At 55.3% G+C, this 17,023-nt stretch overlaps 1 protein-coding gene across 2 annotated transcripts in view; it reads left to right on the forward strand.

The window, feature by feature from the left end:
- The first annotated feature begins 314 nt into the window (after positions 1 to 314).
- The window catches only part of Mdga1 (MAM domain containing glycosylphosphatidylinositol anchor 1), a 62,730-nt gene continuing 46,021 nt past the window's right edge, over positions 315 to 17,023 (forward strand). For both annotated transcript variants that reach the window (XM_031347521.1, XM_031347522.1), the window contains exon 1: positions 315 to 1,114. In XM_031347521.1, the coding sequence (XP_031203381.1) occupies positions 1,048 to 1,114 (67 nt within the window). In that variant the 5' untranslated portion in view covers positions 315 to 1,047. The remainder of the gene's footprint in view (positions 1,115 to 17,023) is intronic.

The raw sequence follows: 17,023 nt of genomic DNA on the forward strand, positions 1-17,023 counted from the left end.
AGCGCTCCCGCGGCCCCGGAGCCGGAGTGGCCGCCGTGCCCGGGAGCCCGGCCCGGCCCCGCCCGCTGGGGCCCCCTCGGGCCCAGGCCGCCGGGAGGGGGGCGGGGACGCCCAACTTGGGGCGCGGCGCAGCCCCGCTCTCCCGAGATCGCGGAGCCCGGGAATGCCACGGCGGCGGCCAGACGGCGGGAGAGGAGCGGGGAGAGAGGAGGCGGCCGGCGGCTCCTGAGCCCGGGGCCTCGGCGAGAGCGCGAATTATCTCCCAAGGACTCAAACTTTCCTCTTTCCCTTGCTGGCTGAGGTCCCTCCTGCTTTGGAATCGTTCTCCGGATTCCCGCGGGGGCGCCGGGACGCGATCGCCTTCCCCCCGGATCCCTCGGCGGCGGCTCGGCTAACTTCGCGGACTCGGGGACCCGGAGCGCTCGCCCCGCGACCGAACCCAGTCCTCGCTGCTCCGGCGCTCCAGAGGACCGGGGACCCGGGCGCCCTCGCCTCCAGGAAGGGCGCCCAGCCCGGCTCCCTTGGGTCGAGCTGCGGAGCCCTCCACACCTACTGCAGGACTGGAGCCAGAGGATTAACCAAAGCAGAGAGCCCCGGCCTCCCGGCCTGGCTCCGCGGAGGGGCGTCCCCTGGGCGGGGAAACGACAAGTTTGTCAGGCATCGGTGGCCTGTTGGATCGGAGCGCGGCCGCCGCTGCAGAGAGGTCCCCATCACTGCTCTCAGCACCCTCGGCCGACAGCCCTGGGGACCCAGGACTGCTCGGTGGCCGAGCTTTCTGGGCCAGGGAGCTGGCTGCTGCGCCCGGTGCGCAGAGGCATCAAGGTCTGGGGCAGCGCCCCCTGCGTCTCCACCCGGGCAGCCGCCCTGTGGGGAGAGGACGGAGCCCAGTCTCGGCTTGCTCAGACTCCTAGCCTCGGTCGCCGCCCTCTCCGTCGCGTCTCAGGGAAAAGGAGGGAACGCAGAGGGCAGACCGGTGCCCCGGTGGATGCGCCCCCCGCCGCCTCTCAGGCTGCGCCGCCTCGCGGGGATGAAGCGCTGGCTGTGAAGATGGAGGTGACCTGCCTTCTACTTCTGGCGCTGATCCCCTTCCACTGTCGGGGACAAGGAGTCTACGGTAAGAGCCAGCGTCCCGCTCCACCCTGGCGGAGCCGCGCGGAAACTTTACAAGATCTTGCTCAAAGTGCGCGCTGCCAGGGGCTCGGTGGAGCCCCGGGTTTGCACTCTAGAACGGATGGCCGCGTCTCCGCCCTCGCCTGGGCGCCGGGAGACCGAGCAGGCTGCTCCCGAGCCCAAGAACCGATCCTAGGCTATTTGGCGTGAGGCTTGGGGATGCCAGGGGGAGGTCTCGGCTTTGCTTTTCTTTCCAGGGGCTGGAGAGATCTGGGAGTCTGGGGAGAATAATACAGTGGGCTCAGAAGATCCCGGAAGAGCCCAAGCTCTGGGCCAGGGCAGCTGTTCCCACCGAATCCTTTTCCTTCCTCGGCTCAGCCTCCCGAGTGGAAGCGGGCGATGCGCGATCCGGAGTTGTGCGCGGCTGGCGGGCGAGAAGCTCTCCGGCACGGCGGCCCTGAGGCTGGCTCGCCTTCCCGGCAGTGGCCGCGCGGCTCGATCGCCTCTTCTAGCTTCTTAGCGGTCTGAGCCGATGCTGGGCATCCCTCTAGCTCAGGCGCTTACTGTTCTCCGCATCCCTTTTCAGATCTCTCCTGAGCCAGCTCTTTCCTGTCCCTGGTTCCCAGCCCCAGAACCCCAGCCCCAGCCCCAGTTTCCTTCTGCCTGCACACACAAGACACATTCAGCCACAGTCCTCAGGCAACGCAAACGCGGCTCGCACCCATCCGGCTACGTGTCTATAAACTCTGCCTCCTGCCACGCAGCTCTTTGCTCTTGGATGCCCAAGACAAGCTCGGTCGCGCCATGGAGTATTCCGGTCACCTTTTCTCCACTCCCTGCCGCGGGTTTCCCCACTGAAGACTCCTTGGTTCAATACTACCCAGGGTCGTTCTCCCGACGTGCACAGCACAGAAAGTCAGTCAGTCCCCAGAGCCCACGGTTCTGACTTTGCTCACCTCAGGGTGGGCTTTGTAGTTAACGTTCTAATGATGTGTGGCTCGGGTGGGCAGCATTTTCCCGCTTTCTCTGGGGCTAAGAATCTAATTATTCTCTTTGAGAAGTAGAGGGAGTTGGACCAGGACTGTGTGGGTGACAGAAGCCATATCCCCTGGCTATAGCTTCAGGTCCTGGCTCTCTGACTGTGCCAGGCAGGAGAAAGGAGCACACTGGGGGCAGGGGGGGGGGCGGGGTGGGTATCTGGAAAGTGTACACCCCTGGGCTCTAACAGCTAGCTGGCTTGGGCTTAATTCCCTGGTGAGGCCAGCCCAGGCATCCAGCCAAACTCTGCTTCTTAATTAGTTTGTGTGTCTCTTACTGCCTGGCCCCTGGCATAGGCCAGAAAAGGCAGGCAGGAGGGATGCTGCAAAAGGGTGGGCTTTATGTATCGGGGGTGGCGTGGGGGCTATGAACCAAGACAGGGGAAGGCACCAGAGGCCTCAGAGTTCCTGTTCGCCAGCATCACTAGAGATACCGGCCGCTCAGTCACCGCCACCTTCAAGTGACTATTGGAACTTGCTCACACACCCTCCTGGGATGCGGGTCTGTCACCAGCACCTTCCTCCTGTGTCCTTGGGCTGGTTTGATGACACTAACTCATGCACGCTCTCTGGCTTGGCTTTCTCCATCTTCATCTGGGCAGCCCAATGTACATTTAAGGCGGCCTCTCTGGGTCTATCTAAGAACCCCAACAACGAGGGCAGAGGTTAGGGGACAAGAACCACGGTCTCCGTAGACCCTCATTTTCAAGCTTCTCTGTCCCATATGCCGGGGTCCCAGCTGCTTGTGTTACAAATCAAAGAAGTGTAGGTACCTTGGGCCCGTCCCTCGTTCTTCAGTGACATTCTTTGCTCCTGCACTTAGAGAGCTCAGCTCCAGGCAAGACTGGGTTGCAGAGGGGATTGCTGAGTGGACATCTTTCTGGAGGTGAATGGTAAGCAGGAGAAACAGGAGCTGGGGTTGGGGGGACAGTGTCCCTTGCGAGGTCACAAGCGCTTGGTGACACCTCAGCAGGGTTAGAACTAAGGAGTAAGGTGAAGAGCCAGGGTGTGTTCTACCCCACCCATTTCTCCGAACCCCCGAAGCAGACGAAGGGATGGAGATGTCCACCCTGGCCATTCACTGCAGCGTCCAGCCCCAGTCGGGTACTCGGCACCCTGGAGGAACGCCAATGAGATTGTTTGAGTACATGAAGAGCTAGGGTTGGGGCAGGTTGACAGTACTCCTCAGTGAGATTCTCAGGTGCCTCCAGAGCTTAGCATCCACCAAGACAGAGGGGCTTCAGTTGAAGGTTTCTACTTAGAGAGCACGAGGCCCTAGGCTTGCAGCCCTAAGAGAGGGAAGAGTCCGAAGTGCTGGGGTTCACTGGCGTGGAGGAGGGAGAGGTAGTGTGTTAGTGTGTGCATGTGTGTGTGTGTGTTAGTGTGTGCTGGGAATAGACTTCAGCTGCTAATGCCTGTCTATCCCAGGCCTGTGCTGCTGCTGAAGGGGAGAGTCTCTTAAGGAGGGTGAGACCAGGGGAGGAGAGAGGAACAGGAACGTGGGTGAGGGTCAGTCAGCCCATCCTAGCGGGAGGCAACTGCTCAGAGCCCCAGGTTCTGGATCCCGCCGCCGGGTCCCTGCTACAGCTCTAAAGCTGGCCATCAGCAGCAGGACTGGGGAGGCCCTCACAGTCTGGTCAGGTGGCTTTGCTTTTCTTTGGGGCCACAGATGCTACAGTGGCCGGGTGTGGGACCAGATGGTCCATTTGGAGCGGGGCCTGCTCCTTCCCTGCTTCTCAATCTCTAGCCTACTTTGTTGTTTTCAGGGCGGATCCTATAATCTGCCTTCTGCCAGGCCATCGTGTGTGTGTGTGTGTGTGTGTGTGTGTGTGTGTGTGTGTGTGTGTATGTGTAGCTGATGCTGGCCCTAGAGAGGTTTAGTTCTGTGACAAAGACAGGAGGCTGGTGTAGGAGGGCTAACACACTCTATGAAGGCAGAGTTGGAGACTCCCTATCCTCTCAAAGCAGTTAGACTTCCGTCAGGGGCCGGTGAGCAGGATTCAGCTCGGTACAAAACCACAACAAACCCCTGGATTATTTAATATGCAAGAGTGGGAAGTGACATTATCCTTAAGACAGGTTGTTTGCAACTTACTGGGGGAAGTCAAAATATTTCACCAAAGGTGTCATCAGAAACTACTATCCTATGCTAATTTTTGTGGGAACATGAAGACAGATGTTGAATAATTTGACAAGAGCAACATCGCTTACAGAATTATCACCAAGTCAGGTTCTCCCCATCTCTGGGGAATGGGGGGTAGGGGAGAGAGGAATTTCGGGAACTGAATTTCCCAGTGTGGGATTTCTAGTATAGAGGTGGGTGGAGACACCTGGGACTTGTCCCTCTGAATTCCACATCCCCCGCCTTGAACTCGGCTGTATGAGCTCTTCCCTGGAGAAGTGGGTTCTGGGAGCAGGTCAGCAGCAAGATTAGGTTTTCCTAACTCCCCAAGGAAGGTCCCGCCCACTTCTGTCCCCTTTCCAGTTTCATTCTTTGTTGTAGACACTGCCCAAGGCAAAGATTGTTTTGCGTCCACAAATCCAGGCAATTTTGCCTGTCCTGCCTTTGGCAGCTCCCCCAATGCTGCCTGGAGGCATCCCACAGGGTCATTGTATACAACTCCTGGTTGGCCCCACCTCTCTCTCTCTCTCTCTCTCTCTCTCTCTCTCTCTCTCTCTCTCTCTCTCTCTCTCTTTCTCTCTCTTTCTCTCTCTCTCTCCAGGCAGATGCCCCCTCCTACTCCGCAGGCTAGGCATCTGACTATCACACATGGGCGAGGTTCTGGGGTCTAGAAGCTAGATTGGAAGGGATTGTGTGAGTTAGGAAAGTACTCATCAGGGGCAGGCTGGGACTATCTGAGGGGCCTACGTGTAATTGGTCAGGTCTAGCTCTGAGCTGCTGAATCCGGGTGGCAAAGCCTCATTTAGAGCCCTGTATTAGCTCTGCTTTGCTGGAACATGAAGGGATTGGGGGGGGGGGGCTCCATAGGGAGGTGGAGGAAGCTAATCACAACCGCCAAGGCTTGGCAAATGAATGATGCAAGAGATCGATACCTGGGGTGGGAGTGGAAATCAGGCTGTGGTAGCAGAGCTGGCTTCTCCTGCCTGGTTGCCCAGGAGGCACGGAGGGACCTGAGGGTATTAAGGCCCAGGTAGGAAAGTGGAGGATCTTTTCCTCTCGACCTCTTCTCCACAGGAACCCTGATGACTCTGTGACTGGGTTCAGGAAGATTAGACCAGAAGGTACCCCACCCACAAAAGTTGGGGAGACTTGGGATGGAATTTCAGATCTCTCGGTCTAGAAAAGGCCCCACTTTCACCTTCTCCCTGCCCAGACACCCCTGTTTGAGTAAGTCTCTGATGCCTGTTAAGTCGGAGAGGTGGGGTGTAATCAATCCCCTCGAGCCGCGCGTTGTAAAGCTGGTGCTGCTCTTCCAGACATCGCCAGCAGGGGGCAGGCTTGGCCACCATATCACCGCTTCCCTTTCTTTGCTGGCCTCCTCCACCCCAAAAGGGGACTCTCATAGTCCCCTTTGTCACCCCAGCCTGGGGTGGAAGGGGACTCTCTCCAACTCCCACATCCCTGACTCAGAATCCAAGGGCACCCACCTTAGATAAAGCCACACTTCCTGCATTTTCAAAAGATGGCTCAGTTCTTCTCTGGGCCATTGAGAACTTTGTGGGGGCTCTGCTGAGTTTTGGGGGCTCTGGCTATAGTAGGTGGTGCGTGGGAAGGGGTCTGATACCTCTGCACAATTGCCTCTTCACAAACCTAGGCATGGTCCCTCTCTGGCATCTCCTTTTCTGCTGTCAGAAGACTAGGGGCGCACGTGGCATTTAATAGCTGATGCAGGAGGCAGGCGAGAGCCATGCTTAGCTCAAAGGAATGGATTTTATTTATTTTTAAACAATGGAGTCTTCCTTTTTTTCTAAGACTGGATAACACATGTGCTCTGCAGAACAATCAAGGAATACACAAAAAGCCTAAGAAAATAAAACTCAACCTCCCCCCACCCCACCCCATGCACCAAGTATGGCGCTTCTCGGCATCTTTTAGTGTAGAGGAGAGTGACCCATTTCAGGGAGGATCCTTGGTGAAGGTGATGGGCAGTCACAGGCAGGGTGGTAGCCCCGTGCCCTGCCGAGGCTTGACCTGACTGTGGCCTTCATTCCCCAGGATATACTGAGAAGGCAGCCCACAGGGTGCCTGTCATTGTCCTTGAGCGGAGGTTCCAAGGTCACAGGTGGCCTACTCAGGGTGGCATAGTTGGTAAGAGGGGAGTCCCTGGTGTTGGTCCCATGGGTCTTCTGGGCAGGGAGAAGTAAAATGAGGAGCGATTTGGGGGAGGGTATCTACTGAGTTTCCACCTCTGGTTCTGGGCGCCCGGGGGCTGCGTGACATGGGTCATGGAAGGAAGGAATAGTTCCACAAAGATCCAATAAACCTTTCATGGCAACGATAACATGAGACACTCAGGGGGGATGGAAAAGTCACCTCCCGGGGTTTGCGGATGATGGAGATTAGACCAGCCTTGGCCATCAGCAGCCAGGCCTGGGAAAGCTATCTCTGGCAGAGGACATGAAGAGTTGAAGATCCTGGAGATAAGAGAGAGGGTTGCCCTGTTGGCCAAGCATTGACTGAAAGGAAATCAGGGCTGTGAGGATCGGAAGGCCAAGGGATGACGATGACGATAACGATGACGATGATGATGATGATGATGGAGATGATGATGATGAGATGATGGAGATGATGGTGATGGTGATGGAGGTCATGAATATGCATTATTGTCTCCAGTTCACACCTTGGTCTATCCTGGAGCGATAGATTCCTCAAGCCCTTATCACCCCCGGAAAAGCCAAGAGGTTCAGAGAGATGATGTTGCAGCCCCCTCATGGGGCCCAGAGTTGGTGTGAAGCCTGTGAAGGTGGATGGCTGAGGAAGATGGGCAGGAAGGTCCTGGTAGGAAGGGGAATGGTGACGTTTACGGCATTTGAGGAGGCAGTGTGGAGAGACTTTCTGGGGGGTCCCTGCAGGATGCAGAACTTTCTTGAGGCTTTCTTTGGTCTGGCTCAGGAACTAAAAGAACTGAATCCGAGCGGGATTTGAGGAAGTGGGTTCGAGACCAGCTCTTGTTTCTTCCGGAGTTCTCCATGCCTGTGGAGGGAGAGGCTGACCACAACATGAGAACATGCATAGAATGCATCTTACCGAGAGGAGTGTGGTACAGACCAGGGGACTGAGGAGAGACGCTGGGGGTCAAGTTCGTACATGGTGGCTGAGGATGGGGTCCTTCCCGGGGAGCTACCCCCAGAGCAGAGACCTGAAGATACCTATGCAGGGAAACCGCATGGATATCCACAGAAGCATTCCAGATGGGGAAACAGCCAGTGCAAAGGCCCTGGGGTAGGGACACAACCTGGCTTCTTAGGGCAAAATTCAGGAGTGCGCCGTGAGGAAGAGATGGAGCAGGGGGAGGATGGAGGGGAGCAGACAGGGCCAGAGAATTAGTCAGGTCAGAGGTCTGGAGCACTGAAGGCTATGTAAGGGCTTCCGAGTTTAAGTGGGATGGGGCAGGGTAGAGGGGTTTGGGGCCTAAGCGGAGTACAAGGAGTAAGTTTCCAACTGAGTCCCTTGAAGGAGGGGAAGGGGGTGAGTTGGAGATCCTACAGAACGTGGTCACGAGACCCAGAGCGAGGCTGGGAAAGAGATCCCAAGGGGACAGGAGCTGACAATGGCCCACGGTTTGCATTTGGGGATCGGTCTCACAGTGGGAAAAGGTAGAATAAAAAGCTGTTGATTAGACAGATTTGGGGCAGGAGAGTGAAAAGGGTAAAGGCCTAAGCTTCTGAATGACTGCTTGATCCTGCCCCAGCATGAAACCCTGAGAAGAGAAGCTGCCCGGGGCCAGCCTTCTGTCAGCTGGCAGACAGGCAAACAAAGGCCTAGGCAAATAGCTTTAATGGTGTGGGTTTTGTTTTGAGATGGGCTGGCTCCATCGTCAAGGATGACCTTGAACTTCTGTCCTTCCTGCCTTTTCCTTCCAAGCGCTGGGAGTGTACACACTAGGCTAGGCGAGGACTCTGAGGACTGAGCCTCAATCCCAGCCACTGAGTGTGGTGGTTTCGAAGGGGAGCTTTGTGCACAGGTCGGGTGGCAGGGAGGCTGGGGTGAGGAGAATGCAGATCAGAAGAAGTTGCTACATGCCTTGGTTTACATCCACAAAGCAATATGTACATCACCAGAGAAGGGATGTGTCCGTGGGGGCAGTGGCTGAGGCCAGGGTCTTAAAATGTACCCATGTCTAGGGAGAAGAGAGAGAAGAGACAACGTTGATCTCATTAGGGAGGCATGCCAGAGGTGGCTTGAGGAGGGATGGGGACCTGGAAGGCAGGGGCAGAGTTGATGGGTACTGTGTGAGGTAGAAGAGGAGGCGTTTCGGGGTCCACTGAGGGTTGGAGGCTCCCCAGCTTTCCCCCCAGGAGGGCCCTGGGAAAACCCGCAGATCTAGACTGTTCCTGGCAAAGACGCTGGCCTGGTACCCGGATGGTTCTTAACCTTACACTGGCAACAGGCAGGTGGACGGGGCCCTCCGGGTACCCGTCTTCCTCTTCAGCGAGATCTTCAGTTTCTCTGTCTGGAAGGTGGGTTTGCCATCTACGGCTCCTGGCGTTCGCAGGGAAGCCTCCATGGGATGCCAGTACTTTGGCAGCTCTGAGGTGAACTATGGGGACCCTCTTGGGGAGAGAGAGGCGGTGGCAGCGGACAGAGGGACAGTCCCCGAGTGGGTGCTGCACAGAAGCGGAGTGTCGAAGTAGGAAGCAGGGGTTACGTATTTGACAAGTTTGGAGGGCCACGGAGGCCTGAAGTGACTCTAACCTGAGTCCTGCCCGCCCGTCCCGGGTTAGAAAGATAGTGGCTTCAGTGTGTGTGGTGGCTTGATGGCTTGGGAGAGGCTACCTACCCCAAGCTCTCTTTGGTTCCCTTCCAGCCCCAGAGCTGGCCAGAGTGCTAGGATTATCTGGTGGATTGGAACACATGAGGCGGCTTGTCTAAGCTTAGCCCCAGTGTGGGCTGGACACCGCACCGGCGCTGCAGGAGCTCTGCAGACGGAAGCTGCCGCCGGAAGCCCAGAAATTGGTGCTAAAACATAGAGGCTATCTGGGTCCACACAGTGGGTGCAGATACATCAGAACAAGTCAGGCCTAACTGCAACGTCTCCCTGGGATGTCTCCAGGGCATGTCTAGGCTTCCAGGTCACTGCCCAAGCTGAGGGTCAGTCAAGCTCCCCTTGAACCTAGGGGCTTTAAATATAGTCCACTTATTATTCCCAGAGCCACCGGCTGCAGCCTTTGGCTTGGATGGTTGTCACAGAAGACTCAGGCCAGGAGATCCCGATGCCACTTTATTCTTGCCTTTAACCACAGAGCATCCTCATCCCAGGCCCGCTAAGGGCTGAATGGTACATGGAGGGCAGATGTCCCTAAAGAGCTCCCCACAGCCCTCATTTTCCAGGTGGCAGGTTAAAGGTCAGGCTGAGTGATGTACCGAGGTCCTATAGTCGGCAGGTAGGTGGTAGAGTGGGGATTTGAACTCAAAGCTGCCCAGTGACAGACTTTGTGACTGCCTATATACGTCAACAGTGAGGCTCCCGTGGTACTGCCTGGCTGGTTTGTTCCCTAGACTTTCTTGGGGGGATGGGTTGATTCCTGAAGAAGCATGAGGAGCCCTCCAGGCCTCCAGGAACCACGTTTACCTATGAAACACTGGGGCTGCAGTCTCTGGCTCCTCTGGTCCAGGGGATCCTCCAGGCTCCTTCCACTTCGGGAGCTCTGTTTAAGCAATAGTCCTTGTGTGCTTGGCTGCACACAAGATAACCCAAGCCAGGCAGTGGTGGCGCACGCCTTTAATCCTAGCACTTGGGAGGCAGAGGCAGGCGGATTTCTGAGTTCGAGGCCGGCTTGGTCTACAGAGTGAGTTCCAGGCCAGCCAGGGCTACACAGAGAAACCCTGTCTCGACCCCCCCCCAAAAAGGTGGATGGGTGATGAGCTAGACATCAGCCTCCAGTCAGCTGCTGTCCTATTTTGAGGTTTGCATATGTAAGAGACCAGAGGTCCATGTCAGGGGTCCTTCTCAATTGCCACCTTGACCTGCAGCTCACTGATTGGCTGGACCGGCTGACCAGCAAGCCCCGAGGATCTGCCTGTTGATGCCTTCTCAGAACTTGAATTCTCAGCCCCGACTGGCTTATTTGATTTTTAGTTACGTGTCTCTGTGTGTACACACCCAAGCACAAGGTGCCTTGGAAGATAGACTAGGCCATCAGGTCCCCTGGAGCTGGAGCTATAGGTGACTGAGTTGCCTGGTATGGGTGTCCGGCCCTGTGAACTCGGGTCCTCTGCTTAGGGCAGCAAATACTCTTAACCACTGAACACCTTTCCAGCCCAAGCCTGGCTTTTTCAAGTAGTGCTGGGGTGGGGTAGGGATCGGGTCCCAACAGGGTGTGGTGGAATTAGCCCTCTTCCTGTGGACTCATGTGACCCAGATGTGGATCTCTGAGATGGAGTGTGGAAGGAGACTTGAGACCAGAGATGGCGGCAAGGCCTTCAAGCTGTGCGACAAACACCCTGCCCACCACTGAGCTGTCTTCCCTTTCCTACTTGACTGGTGTGTGAGTGGCCACACTTTACCGGCTCTGCTGAGGGAGGCCTCAGGTGAGACAGGGCCAGAGCAGGCAAGTGACTGTCTGCAGTCCCTCAGAGTTTCCCGGAAGAGTCTTGCCTGGACTCCTGCCTACTTGTGGCTCTGCCTCTTTCCCCAAGTGACAACCCTTTCCCCAGCCCTCCCAACCCCTCTGTCCTGGCTCCAGGCTCTCCTGGGAGTCTGTCCACTAGCTGGTGTCTCATTTCAGCCTGAATTCTGTAACCTGGGGGTGGCAGCTTCCTGGCTTGCAGGACCAGACCCTGAAGGGCTTGGGAAGTCCTTCTGAGATGACCTAGTTTATTTGCTAACTTCTAGGGAGCCTACTCTCTCATGAGACCATGAAGCTCCAGTATAATTTCTTGTGCCTTTCTTTTGGCCTTCGTTTTGGGAAGTTCTTGCCACTGTCTGACCTTATTTCAACTTGCTGGAACATAACCTGGTGTCAGAAGGACCCAGAGCTGAGTCGGCCTGAATCTGTCCTTGGCCCCTGAGTCTCTTCTCGTCTTGACATCTTGACAGAGGCTCATCTCTCCATCTCTGAGTGGAATCCCGGGAGGGCTGAGCTGGAGGGGAACCGAAATCCAGTGGCCTGATCCCTCAGGTCTGGTACTACGCTCCAGTAAAATGCAGGAGACCTTGGGGAAGGTCGGGTTAGCATCCTGCATCAGTGAAGTGCAGTGAGGCAGACTCCCTACAGGGCAGCGGCAGAAGCACTAGAGGGTGTGGCAGACAGGACTCAGCCACCCCACTATGGCCTCATACAACCCAGCACATCTGGATCTTTGTAGGAAAAGACCTGAGATCAGAGAAAATAAGTGTGTGAAGACCACACAGCCATCATTAGACCGGGCTGAAGTCTATAGCCATAGAGAGAGATTCCGGAGTAGAATCTCTTTCTTTCTTTCTTTCTTTTTTTTTTTCTCGAGACAGGGTTTCCCTGGCTGTCCTGGAACTCACTCAATAGACCAGGCTGGCCTCGAACTCAGAAATCCGCCTGCCTCTGCCTCCCAAGTGCTGGGATTAAAGGCATGCGCCACCACTGCCCGGCCAGAATCTCTTTCAATGTCTCTTAGGCATATCACTATGGTATTAATAAACTCCTGTCTCTCCCTGCCCCTTGAACTCCATTCCAAATCTCCCACTGCCTCATCGTCGCTCCACATGGGGTGACCTGCTTGCTTTGAGTCCGGAGGGTTGGATGTCGGAACCCTTAGTGAAATGTCAGGAGGCACCTTCCTCCTTGTGGGTGGGACGGGACGGGAGCTTGCTGACACACTTACCCACAAGATTCGCCCTGCTGTCAGGGGACAGCGCCATCTCCAGCAGGGAAGTCCTGGAAGCTCTAACTCACCCAGGCCCTGCCCTAACAAGTAGGTGGTTTAGGCATGGGGGTATCCAGGGGCTGCCAATGCTTGGGGTAAGGGAACGGGTGGTTAGGCACAGTGTGAACATGATTATAGCCACGATGCTTCAGTAGGGGGACACCATAACTCCCTTGGAGCTGAAGTTTTAGATAGCATGGATTGAAGCAGGGAAGTGAACTCTGGAAACGAGGGACCCCTCTCCCTTGAGGAGCCTGACTAGATCACTTTCCCCTGTGCTTCTAGAGAGTTCTGGTTTGTATCTCCCTCTCGTCCTGGGGTGGGGACACTCCCACCTCTGCTTCCTCCATTGGCCAAGCATCTCCCCCATTGTAGGACTGTTGTTAAGTCTGATCTCTGAGTCCACTGGGCACAAAGGAACATCAGCTGTCATGGCCAAGATGGCATCAAGCTCCACACAGTGAATAGCTAGAGGGACACGGGGCACTGACAGCAGGTACCACCCCTCAGCCTGGTCTTTGTGGATGGAGCCCCTCTGATTTGAAGAGCTGGAGGTCCTAGGCCCAAGCCTCTTTCCAGAGCTGCTCATTAAATCCCAGTGCGTGGGTTTCTCCTAAGTCAGTGGTCCTCAACTTCCCTAATGCTGTGACCTGACTTTAACAAAGTTCCTAGTGCTGTCCTGAAGACGGATTGTTGTGGCTGCTTCAGAACTGTAATTTTGCTACTGTTAAGAATCGTAATGTAGCCGGGTGGTGGCGCATGCCTTTAATCCCAGCACTTGGGAGGCAGAGGCAGGTGGATTTCTGAGTTCGAGGCCAGGCTGGTCTACAGAGTGAGTTCCAGGACAGCCAGGGCTACAAAGAGAAACCCTGTCTCAAAAACAAAAACAAAAGCCAAAACAAAACAAAACAAAAAACCCCAACCAAACAAAAAAACAATGGGCACAGCACTTTGCCCAACAGGCCAAGTTTTGAGGTCTACAGAATTCTGTCCATATCTTTAAGGAGTTTGCTGTCCTGCAGCCCAGAACAGCTGCAGTTCTCCCAGGGACCACCGAGGAACACCTCTGGCCTTTTGGGGTGCTTCTAACTGGGACCCCAGGTGAACTCAGCACTTAGTGAGTGCTTGCTGTACTCAAAAGTACACATAAGTGCCACCAGAAGCTCAGATCTGCAAGAGGTTAGAGGTTGTGGGCTGAGAGGTGACCTGACCCCTTATATTAACTCCAGCTTTCAGAAGCAGAAACTGGTGGGCAGGTGTAAGCCGGTGGCCTTGTTCTGTCTGCTCAGTGGGACCTGGGATCACATTGACTGAGATGTGATGGTTGTGTGTGTGTGTGTGTGTACACACATATATGTGTGCATGTGTGAGGTGTGAGTGCGTGCATGTGTGTGTGTGCGCGTGCGCTCGAGCGAGTGCATGGCCAAGTGTGTGTTCGTGCGTGCGTGCATGTGTGTGTGTATGTGTGTGTGTTTGATATGGCAGGATAGCCAGCAGACGTGAACGCCTTTTCAAACTACCTCACTCCTGGGACATTCAGAGGACACTCCACCCTCCCTTTCCTTAACCTTTGCAGGTAATGTGGTCCGTGGTACTAGCTTCACTGTGGGGCAGGTAGGTGCTGGCTCTGGAGTCCCCCAGACAGAACACCCGTGTGTGACTCTTTCCTTTTACTTTGGAGGAGAGGAGGAAGCAGGTGGCAAGCTTGCCTTCTCCCCACCCCCCAGCCCCCCAGTTCTGTTGGAGGCAAACATGAGACTGGCAAATGTTTCTCACTGTGGACCCTGACAGCTCTTGCAGCCTCACGCAGAGCCTCTTATCTCTCTCTCATCCATGGAAATCTGGCGGGCACGTGTGAGCGTGTGTGTGTGTGTGTGTGTGTGTGTGTGTGTGTGTGGATATTGTATGGTGCTGCATACAGATGGACGGATGTGTGCACTGGGTGTCTGCCCTGGGGACCTCCCTGGGGATTCTGAGCAGTTACCTTTGTCCCCAGCCCTCCAACAGATTGTGGTTCCTGGCAGCCAGTAGGCTCAGCCCCAGTACCCAGGGTTCAAGCTGTCACTCCCTGGCTCTCAGCCCTGCTGGGCAGAGGCCCTCTCTTCTCCCCTACCAGGAGGCCTGGGGTGGGGGGCAGGGGCAGGCCGAGGCTGGCCCGGAGCTCATGGCTAATTTTCCCGGCCCGCAATCGATCCAGCAGCTTCTCCAGAGTCTATTAGCAGTCGGCAAGTGGAAATATCCCCCATCGAGAGCCCTGACCTGAGACAGCGAGGGATCCATAGCAATTTGTTCAAACAGAGGAGAGCGATGCCTTCTCATTTCTATTCCAATTTAGTCCAGGGAGAAGGGGGTCAGGCCGGGAGGCCAGAGCTGGACCGGGGCCTTGCCCACCAGGTCTCCAGTGCCAGCCAGGGTGGCAGCTGGTGCTTCCCGTAGTTCCTTGGGGCTTGGGAAGGAGGCCTGCCAGCCTTCCCAGCAGGCTTTGCTTGGCTGCCTGGGCCTGGTTGTGGGTTTGGTTTTCACAAAACACAAAGCCACCCGCCAGAGTCTCATTCCCAGGCACGGGGCCCTGTGCCAGGCGCGCGCGCTCACCCATGGCACCCTTGCCAGGAAAGAGTCTGGGCTGGTGCAGGACCACAGTGTCCCCAGCTGGGCCCAGCAGTAGACTGGGGGAGGGGGCTGCCTTCTGAAGTTCCATGGTCAACTGGTTGGGGTCAGCCATGGCTCAAAGAGCATATTAGGGCTCCCGTGCGTTTCCTTCCTGACTCGGGCTGCTACTTTGGGCTTGCTCAAAGCCAACGTTTTTGCTGGTGGCCTGTTTCACCTTACACCAGGGCCGGGGATGTAGAGCCGTCGGAGGAGTGTTTGCCCAGCATGCCTGAGTTGCTGGTTAGATTCCCCCATGCTACATAAACTGGGTGGATGGGCACACCTGTGATCTCACCACTCGGGACTTAGAAGCACACGGTTATGGCTATGTAGTGAGTTCAAGGGCAGCGTCGGCTACCTAAGACCCCCTATCTTTTCTTTTTGTAAGATTTATTTATTTATTATATGTAAGTACACTGTAGCTGTCTTCAAACACACCAGAAGAGGGCGTCCGATCTCATTAAGGGTGGTTGTGAGCCACCATGTGGTTGCTGGGATTTGAACTCAGGACCTTCGGAAGAGCAGTCAGTGTTCTTAACCGCTGAGCCATCTCTCCAGCCCTATCTTGAGAAAGAGAAGAAACCTCTTTCCCGTGACATTTGGTAAATGTCTACTGTACTCTGGTCACCAGGCCAGAGAAATACCCCCTTCCCCCATCTACCTCAGTTTCTCCCAGATGTTCCTTTTGTTCTTGGGCATATCTTGTCCCCTCAGCTATCTGTCTGGCCCTCCTCAAATCCCCCCTAACCTCAGAGAGCAGCTCCTTTCTTATGACTGGGGGGGACCCTAAAATGACTGACGTGTCAGGACTGGGGCCCCTGCAGTCCCTTTCCAAGGTCCCCACATACAGGCAGGCCCCCCTCAGGCCCAGGCCTCTCAGGAGTGGCGGACAGAGAGGAGGCTTCTAGGAAGGGATGGCCAAACGACCCCATATACACAGAGGCCCCCTCCCTCCTTCACAGCTTCTGTCTTTCCGTCAGAGCCCCAGGGAGGGCAAGACAGAAGATCTTCACACCGAGGTATCAGCGGCTGGCAGCTCTGAGGTCAGCTGCTGCACATGAGTTGCCAGCCTCAGGTGGTGCCACCGGCCTTTAATTTCAGCATCCTGCAACTAAATATACCACAGTGGGTGAATAATGTCTCTGTTGCTCAAGGTGTGTGTGTGTGTGTGTGTGTGTGTGTGTGTGTGTGTGTGTATATGTATGGTGGGGCAGTGTGGGCTGAAGGGAAGCGCAGAACCTTCTACAGTGGATCCTGAGTTCCAGTCCTGCCTCAGCCAGGTGAAAAACATGGACAGGGTTTCATTTCTGTCGTGCCTCGATTTCCTCACCTATGAGAAGAATCGACGTGTGCTAAGCCTTCCTAGTCCAGTTCCTGGTCCAGGGAGGGCTTAATGGCAGAGGGGTTGAGAGAGAACCCAGAGAGCAATCACATTCCCTGCTGCATCATGTACAATGCCACCAGAAAAGAGGCTGAGGCTGTGGGTCTGGAAAGGAGGAAAGTGAAAGGCCGCCATCACCATCCCTGGTACCTGTGAGCTTCCTGTGTGTCTGTCTCATGCAGACCCACCAGCCACCTCTCTCATGCTGTGAATGCCACACTTCTTTTCTTCCGGAGAGCCAGCCCCATCACATGTCCTATCCACAGCTGTCCCCAGAGGAGCCCTCAGCCCCCAGGAGCAAGCCCTTCCTTCACCCATCGCCCACCCGGTCATTTACAGCTTGCTCGTGGGCATAGCATTATAATCAGATCCCACGGTTTGTGCCATTTACAGCCAAAAAAAGGGAAGAGAAACCTTTCAGTAATGGGGGGAAAAACAACTAATAAGAGCGTGCTTTAAGATGAAGGCAGGCATTCTATTTCCTGATTTATAAATATACTGGATGCTAAAGAGAATAGATTCCCAGACTTTGTGAGGGTTTTTTTTTTTTTTAAACTGATTCTCAGAAGAAAATGGCATGTCCTTTTAGAGATTTATCATGTCCCCTCCTCAGGAATGTTTGCTTTGAAGGGAGAGAGAGAGAGAAAGAGAGAGAGAGAGAGAGAGAGAGAGAGAGAGAGAGAGAGAACAAGAAATGGCTGAGTGTGGATGGGCTTTATTTATTTTTTAAAATATTCTGTGTATACAGAGTGAGTTCCAGGAGAGCCAGAGTTATACAGAGAAACCCTGTCTCGAAAAACCAAAAAAACAAAAAAAAAAAAA

This window comes from Mastomys coucha, unplaced genomic scaffold (assembly GCF_008632895.1).
Source record: "Mastomys coucha isolate ucsf_1 unplaced genomic scaffold, UCSF_Mcou_1 pScaffold3, whole genome shotgun sequence".
NCBI classification, from domain to species: domain Eukaryota; kingdom Metazoa; phylum Chordata; class Mammalia; order Rodentia; family Muridae; genus Mastomys; species Mastomys coucha.